Source organism: Podarcis filfolensis, assembly GCF_964270895.1.
Source record: "Podarcis filfolensis genome assembly, chromosome: Z".
Taxonomy (NCBI): domain Eukaryota; kingdom Metazoa; phylum Chordata; class Lepidosauria; order Squamata; family Lacertidae; genus Podarcis; species Podarcis filfolensis.
The window spans coordinates 18097712-18106086 of NC_139617.1; the positions used below are offsets into that span (position 1 = coordinate 18097712).

Here is an 8375-nt window from a genome sequence, read left to right on the forward strand (position 1 = left end):
CTATCTTTGTCACCAAACTCTGAGTATAAATTGCACACTGTATTAATTGATATTGTTTTTAACATTAGTGACCATGTGATGATTTTAGCTTATGAATTTTACAGTGGTGCCTCGCAAGACGAAATTAATTCGTTCCGCGAGTCTTTTCGTCTTGCGATGTTTTTCGTCTTGCGAAGCACGGTCCGTCGCAACTGCGCCTCTTCAAGCGGCTTTAAGAAAAAAGCGAACAAACTCACAAGATGTTTTTGTCTTGCGAAGCAAGCCCATAGGGTAAATCGTCTTGCGAAGCAACGCAAAAACCGAAAAACCCTTTCGTCTTGCGCATTTTTCGTCTTGCGAGGCATTCATCTTGCGAGGCACCACTGTATTGTTTAATGTTTTTATTTGTACATTGGGGTACTTGTATAGCTTTGTTTAGAGTACATAATGTTTTAATAATATAAATGTTTTAAGTCTTTTTTTATCAATTCAGTATATTTTCTTTTAATTATCAAATAATTTTGTGTACATTGCGGCAGCCTTTGGCTATGTGCAATAAAACTGACTGAGACTGAGAATTAAATTCTTAACCTGAGGTACCACTGTACTATTGCATAGGAAATAATTCTAAAACACCAGCAATGATCACAATTAGCAACAACACACACAATGAAACAGTAAGCAAAAATTGCCACTCCATAATTGCTGAGCCTCGAAACTTAGACTTCGGTCTTCTCCGCGTAATTGAAATCGACACTAAGCACTATGTCATCTGGAAGAGAATGAAGGAGAAGAGAGATTAATTTATGTCACATTTACTGGTTCACCAAATTTACCTGGTACCCATTCAACCATACAGGGCTGGGGTTCTATTTATGGAGGCTGTCTTTGGTGGCAATGACTCCTTCCAAGCCTACAGTTTGGCCCTGGAGGGAAATAGCCACGTTTGTCCTGTGGCAGGATTTCATAGCCACATGACCCAGGAGGTCTGCTTCAAGCAAGGATACTGCAGCTACTGAGTGGGCCCTCCCTAGTCTGGAAAGTGAGTCCCACATCCCCAGGCTGTGGGTCTTACCTTCTTTGGGGCAGAAGTGAGCCAGCTCCAGAGGGACGAGAACATTCTGTAGAGAAAAGAAAATACAGTACTGGATCAGATGACCGATCTGATACTAAGCGCTCCACAAATAATGGGTACAAGAGAACATGGAAGCAGACCCAAGCCAGGGAAGACTTGCTTCCATCATGGGATGAGTGAGTTCTATTGCCTGGCCCCAATCCCTTGCCCCAGGCGACTTCAATGGGTCCTGCAGCCTACTAGGCAGAGGTGGAAGTGTAACACCAAGGAAGAGGCCAGGAAATGTCTCCAGAATTGTCTGGCATCCCAGGGACACACATTGTGCTGTGTGCCTGATACCAGACTGTGGGAATCCTTTCGTAAGCCACTCTGGGAGCCTCTTGGGGCTGTTAAGGTGAGATGTAAGTGTGCCAAAGGAATTAATAAATAAAGGTGAGATACTTACCTTCAGGCGACGGAGCGCCTTGGCATAGGACATCAGCGAGCCGATGCCACTGGCTGCCAGCTGCCTCTCCGCTGCAACTGGACTTTTGGCGTAACCTCTCAGTTCCTGTGGGAGGAAAGAAGACCTCAGAATCAGGGGCTGGTCTGGGTGAAAGAGACAGACCACTGTGAAGCCCCTTACACGCTCAGAGAGAGATCCGTTTCTCACTGTCCTCAACTGTTCTAAAATGGCAATGTCCTCCAGCCCCAAATTGTAGCTCTGCGTCAAAGGCCCTCCTTTAGCTGTTTGGGCAAGTGGGCCTTTGCTGGCTATTCCATGTGGCCAGCTTGCCTTCCAAGAGGGGAAGGGCCCAAGAGGTGCACTGCTGAGAAAGTGTATGCTAGGTGGCGGCTTTTCCATGAAAGCTTTCTAGGTAAAACAGCCACTGATGCCATCAATATACTTACATTCATCAGCAAGTTCAGGAGCTTAGTGCTTGGGGCTTCCCAGAGGAGGCCTCCCAGCATCAGAGTAAAACGTTCGTCCAGCTCCTGTAGACAATGGCAATTTTCATCCACATGGGTCCGTTGAGGGAGGGAGAGGATGTGCCAAGCAGAAGAAAGAGAGATCAGATGTTAAGCAATGGGTGCAATACTTAAAGTGTGAGAAGAAGAAATAACCATAGAAGTCAAATTTCAAAACTAACAACTTACATGTCTGTCGGGCTCAGTTTTCACCTCAACGACAGCCGCAAAGGCTGCATGCACAATCAGGCTGTGGAGCTTCAGTGGCAATTTGGGCTTCATGAGGCTGGAGAGATGGAGGGAAAAGTTTTTAGATTCTGTCTCCTTGGAGTCTTCCTCATATTGAGGGGGGGGGGCATCAAATACATTACATTCTCTTGAACTTCTAGTGAATGCATGTGTTAGCTTAAACCACATTTTACAATCAAGCAGTGTATAAATTTTACAGGATAAAATGAATAAAGGTAAAATTAAAATAAACATACGAGGGCACTGTTTATGTGGCAGTCTACCTGGCACTTTGTATGCAAGCCTCTAGGTCTTAGTTAATTTTCTCTCTCACATCTCCACTCATACTGTAAATAGTTGCTGCGTAAGTAAAGCTTTTTGAACGCAAAAAACTCAAGAAATTGTAAGCAATTATTCCAATCTAATTCCAATCTAAGTGGCAAGGTCTGGTAACACCTTTCCACATTCTGCCCCCCCCAGCTCGTTGTCAAGCTCAAAGAACCCAGCGTACCTCAGTTGGTAAAGAGCCTCCAGTGCCATAGCAAGAACCAATTCAGGGTGCGTAAAGCACGGAATCCGTCCCATGATTTCCTGATAGAGAACAGAGGGCAGAGCGGGGGAAAGTCAGTTCCCTATGGACATCAGCTGGATTCTTCCAACCCCAAACTCAGGGCAGGAATTGGCAATTTAATGCCAAATGCCTGCACAACCCTTCTCTTGGTCAGACCCCGCCAAGCCTTCCTTCTGCCCAACACCCCCCAAATCCCGCCCCAGCTCTCCTGCCCACCTCACCCCTGGATACCTCATGCAACCTGTCACTCACCGCAATTGCCTTGACGGCCAGATTTTTGGAGTACCTCAACGTGTCCTTTTCTCTCATGCGGGCCTCCGAGCAAGTGGCCAGCACGCAAGAGAGGAACGACTCATCCTTCTCCTGTTGCTGAAAAGGCAAGAGTAAGGCTGTCAATTCACGGCGGGAGGGCTTCTCTGCATCTGAGACCGCCTAAATGGGGGTATAAACAGCATTGGTGGATGGGGGGTGGGTGGGTGAGGGATTTAGTATGTACTGTGCTGTTTTCTCAAATACTAACCACACGTGATACCACAGGCCTGACAGTCACTGAATCATCTGCAACAAAAGAAGAAGGAAAAGACATGGGGGCACATTAATTCATTTCTACTTATTTTCCACAGTTGAGTATTAAAGCACTCCTCCCTATGCTCCAAAATGAAAATGAAGCATTTGTTCACCTGGGCGCACAGCAGCCCTGGACGTCTTGGGCTCAGTCCTCTCCCCGAAAATCATGTCCCTCAGTCTCCTGAACCTAGAAGAGAAGGAGAGGAGCAGACGTTGTTGTTGTTGTTGCGTGTCAAGGGTCCCCAAGACACCCCTGAATAAAAACACGGTTCACACATAATTTTTGTTTTGGTTTTTGGCATAATTTTGGCCACAAAGTTATTTAATTACAGTAAGTGAGTGGTTGCTTAGGCATTGGTTAGCGACTATATGTTCCCACTTGGAGGTAGGAACAGAACTGACAACCACACCTGTACGGAAGTCAGTAATGGTAAACAATTTTGGGGAAAGAATAAAGCTGGGAGCCAGGCTCACACCTCTCCCCCAAATGCTCCCTGGGGCCCTAGCCCTTTGTCAGGGATACAGACAAAAGCATGGCGAGCCCCTGGATTCCTTTAACGGAATACCCTTGCAGCAGCAGCATTGGAGGGGCAGGCACAGCCAATCCATACCCCTCCACCAACCAAAAGATTAACAAATGAACAGCCACACCTGACCCCCCCACCCCCACATCTCCCCCCCTTCCCCCCCCAATGTCTCAACAAATGAAACTGATTTGCAAAAATGTTACATGGAAAAAATACAAGAGACATTACACATACTTCTGTAAAACAAGAAAATCTTTAATAAAAAACCAAAACAAAAAAACCCCAATGCCTAACTGCAACCTTACAAGTTGTGACGATTTGCTACGCAGTAGGCAAACCCAAATGGCCCCAGCCAATCAGCCAAATAGTAAAATTCCTACCAGGCCCCTGCTCCAAAGCAGACGACCCCATGACAGGCATAGAAAGGTCAACGCAAACAAACCCTAATTAAAGGGACGGTGGGCGGGTAATCCGATGTGCACAGCGAAAAGAGGAAGTTCAACGCTGTGCACAGGGACCTATATAGCACCCACATCAATCAAATAAAATTGCAACCATCAATTTTCCCAAGCAGCATTGGGGGTGCCCAATCAAATTTGTGGCCATCCAAACTAACCCGCCCAGCAACAGGGGATGTCATGGTTGCTCCCACCGCAACATATGCTCTCCATGAAGGAGAACCCACTTTGTTATACCGCCCTATACCAGCAGGTCTCAGTTAAAACCGGTGCTTTTTTTCTTGGGGATGCAGGGGTACGCATACCCCTAAACATTTTTTGAATCTTTGCATTTACTGTACTGCATTTATTTCCCCCGATTTGAACTATAAAATGGTGATTTTCTTGAGTCAAAATGAGATTACCCCTAAACATTTTTTTTAAGAAAAAAAGCACTGGTTGCAATATAAAAATCACAATATAAAAACACAAAATGCATAATAAAGGTTAAAAACAACCCAGTAAACCCCCCTCCCCAACACATCTCAAAAGCTGAGACAGAAGCCTACAACCAAAATGCTGTGTGTGTGTGTGTGTGTGTGTGTGTGTGTGTGTAAGAGAAGACGGAGTCTTTGCAGCGTAGCAATAACACAAACACGCTACTTCGGCTGCAGGACATCGTATCAACACGGAAATTTGGTGTTGTTGCATCTCCTCGGGTATTTGTTGATTTGTTACCACGAGGAGTTGTTGTTGTGGAGGTATAGTTTGACGAGGTTTCTGGTTATTTGTACCCTAGGTGCCCACTCACGCACAAAAACAAATCTCCCTGCAGCCAACCAAAGACCACCAACCACACCCTAGGTCACCCCCCTCAACCTCGCACCACCAAGGAAATGCAACAAGTGAATAATAAGTGAACCCACATATACACAAAGTAGAAGAGAAGCATTGCCACCCGACCCCCCTCTCCCCCTCTTCCCCCCTCTTTTCTTCCTAACCTAACACTGCGCGCAACACTAATGTCTCACAACAAATGAAACTGATCCGTAGAAAACACAATTTGAAAAAAGAGACAATGCCCTTTTTTTATAAAATACTCGCAACCAAGGAAATGCGACAAGTGAATAGTAAGTGAACCCACAAATACACTAAGCAGAATAGAAGCATTGCCACCCGACCCCCCTCTCCCCCTCTCCCCCCCTCTTTTCTTCCTAACCTAACACTGCACGCAACACTAATGTCTCACAACAAATGAAACTGATCCGTAGAAAACACAACTTGAAAAAAGAGACAATCCATTTTTTTTGTAAACTACTCACAACCAAGGAAATGCGACAAGTGAACCCACAAATACACTAAGTAGAAGAGAAGCATTGCCACCCGACCCCCCCTCTTCCCCGACCCCCTTTTCTTCCAAACCTAACACTGCACGCAACACTAATGTCTCACAACAAATGAAACTGATCCGTAGAAAACACAACTTGAAAAAAGAGACAATGCATTTTTTTTTGTAAACCAAGAAATCTTTAACAATTTATTTATTATTATTTAAAAAACCAACAAGGAAAGGAGCAAGAAGGAGTTATCAAAGATGATCGTGGACTTGGAGAGAAAGGAGAGCTTTGAATCATCTGATTTCAGAACGCTGGTGGGAACTTAATCAGTTTCTGAAATTTGCAGGCACCTGATGCTCAAAGGACAAGTAGCCCGCCGGGCTGGGAAGCAGATTACGCCAATTGTTGGAGGAGAAAAACAGCATCTTTTACCATTACCGAACATCGCTATATAGAGCTTCCATGAACAGAGGCACTCTACCTCTGGAGCCAACTGCTAGGGGACAAGCCGCAGGAGCGGGCTACTGTTTGTGAGTTTTACAGGGCACATCGGTTTGGACTAGATGGGCTTTCCCTCTGATCCAGGGCTCTCTCCGTGTTTTTTATGCACCCACAGACCCCAAACGGCTCTCCACAGGAACACAGTAGTGCATCTCATGTGTGAGGGGGGATTCCAACACTCCCCACCCCCCCACCACCACCCCCGGCAAAGCAAAGAGAAGGGAAGCATTTCCCGCGTTTAAAAGCATAATGCTTTTAAGGCAACCCTGCCCAGCCTGGAGAACTAAGGGGGCTTCTAGGAGGGTCGTCAAAGCATCAAGGCATAGACGAGCCGAAGAATGCGATTAAAACTCTCTTAGTGCCAGAGTGACTGACAGGAAGACTGACAGAGCGTCCGAAGAGTTGAGAAACGGAGAAGGAGTAGGAGCGAGGGCGGGGGGTGTATAGTGGTTAGAATTCTGGACTAGGAGATCCGAGTGCAAATCCCCACTCAGTCACGAAGTGCGCTGTTTGATATTGGGTCCAGTCACTCCCATCCTAGCCTGCCGAACAGGTTTGTTGTAAGGGGGAAAGGCAAGCCATAAAGACCACCTTAAACTGCTTGGATGCAAAGTGGGCTATGAATGTAATAAAAAGCATCCAAAAAATAATAATTACCCTGGGGATCATCTAGTTCAACCCCCTTCAGTGCAGGAATATGCGGCTGTACCTTATGGGTATCGAACCTGCATCCTTGGCGCTAACGGCAGCTCACTCTAAGCAGAGGAGCTACAATGAGATTTGAGGGAGAATGGGACCGCAGGGAAAGGGGGCGCGCGCGAAGAGAAGTTAAGCTCTTCGGGGAAATGTTAAATTCCATGGGGGTGCTGGCCGTGTGGGGGACCCCAAGCCCTCGCTCCAGAAGATTAAAAAGAAGAGGCAGAAGAAATCCTACTTACATATTGACGATGCTGGCCATCTCTTCAGGTGAAATCCCCTCCGGTTTAAAATAAACTCCTTTAAAATCCTCACACAACAGTAACTCCGAACCTTGCCTCTAACCCTACTGCTACTCCTCTCTGTCTAAAATATGTGCACAAAATATCCAAATGAGAAATGAAATGATAAAGTTGAAGCAAATAAAATAAAAGTTGAAGCAAATAAAAGAAAAGTCTACACCTATCTCCCCCGTTGGCCGCTCGCTCGCTCGCTCCGTAGCTAGCAAGATTGCTTGCTCGTCCGTCCCACTTCTATCTCAGCCAACTCCTCCCAACTAACTCGCGAAGGAGATGTGGAACTGCTGTCTTTTATGCAGGCAGCAATAGATGTCACAGAGATGGGCAGGACACTGTTTCCATGGCAACCCACCCACCTTGACCCTGAACAAATCTCCACCCTCTCTAGTTCCGATGTTTTCTCCCTCTCTTTGGGACACTTGCTGTTTGCAGCTTTACAGATCCCTTTTTTATCACAAACCAGCTCATACATTTTCTTGCAACTTTTCTAAAGAGAGCCCATCCAAACATTTTTTGAAATACAGTAGAGAACTCATGCCTCCTGAGCCTAGGGAGGACTTGCTTTGCATGCAGGAGATCCCAGGTTCAGTCCAGGCTCTCCACCAGATGGGGCTGGAAATGCCCCAGGTTTGAAAACCCTGCAGAGCTGCTGCCAGTCAGTGTAGGCAGTGCTAAGCTAGATTGTAAAGTGCAACTTCCTATGAATGCTCCTCTTATACTATTTATTGAAACACAAGCAAGCTACCTTATCAACAAGTTGTGAGAGTTCATTCATGACTTTTAACAAACAGCATAAACAATTTTATAATTTTTATGTAAGTACAGAAATCCTGAATATGAAAGGAAGGAAACTTTCTGCCTCTGCAATAAAGGCAGCTGCACTGCCAGTTGAGCTGTCCTGATGTCAATTGAAACAGACCCTCCAAAGTTTCAAAGGTGAAAAGGGAATTTTGAGCATCTGAGCACAACTGGGCTGTCTTCTGAGTTAACGTGAAGTGCAGAAAGTTATTGCCTTGAGCAGGGGTAGGCAACCTAAGGCCTGGGGGCCAGATACGGCCCAATCGCCTTCTCAATCCGGCCTGCAGACGGTCCGGGAATCAGTGTGTTTTTACATGAGTAGAATGTGTCCTTTTATTTAAAATGCACCTCTGGGTTATTTGTGGGGCATAGGAATTAGTTCATTCCCCCCCAAAAATATAGTCTGGCCCCC

General features: G+C 45.9%; 1 protein-coding gene across 1 annotated transcript; it reads right to left on the bottom strand.

Annotated features, from left to right (window-relative positions):
* Positions 1-360: 360 nt before the first annotated feature.
* LOC310754305 (uncharacterized protein) lies at positions 361-7583 on the bottom strand. Its single transcript, XM_083596135.1, has 10 exons — positions 7109-7583; positions 3482-3555; positions 3322-3359; positions 3054-3170; positions 2742-2821; positions 2192-2288; positions 1946-2029; positions 1500-1604; positions 1055-1100; positions 361-751 (listed from the first exon to the last, which is right to left on the bottom strand). Exons 1-10 carry the CDS (start codon positions 7126-7128, stop codon positions 699-701), a joined length of 714 nt encoding a protein of 237 aa, XP_083452261.1. The 5' UTR covers positions 7129-7583; the 3' UTR covers positions 361-698.
* Between the last annotated feature and the right edge of the window lie 792 nt (positions 7584-8375).

Excerpts from the sequence above, each read along its gene's own strand:
- LOC310754305 (XM_083596135.1), bottom strand. The coding sequence starts at position 7,128 with ATGGCCAGCATCGTCAATAT. Across the intron at positions 2,030-2,191 it reads AAACTGAGCCCGACAGACAT|GAGCTGGACGAACGTTTTAC; the intron begins GTAAGTTGTTAG and ends CATTGTCTACAG. Across the intron at positions 752-1,054 it reads TCACTTCTGCCCCAAAGAAG|ATGACATAGTGCTTAGTGTC; the intron begins GTAAGACCCACA and ends ATTCTCTTCCAG.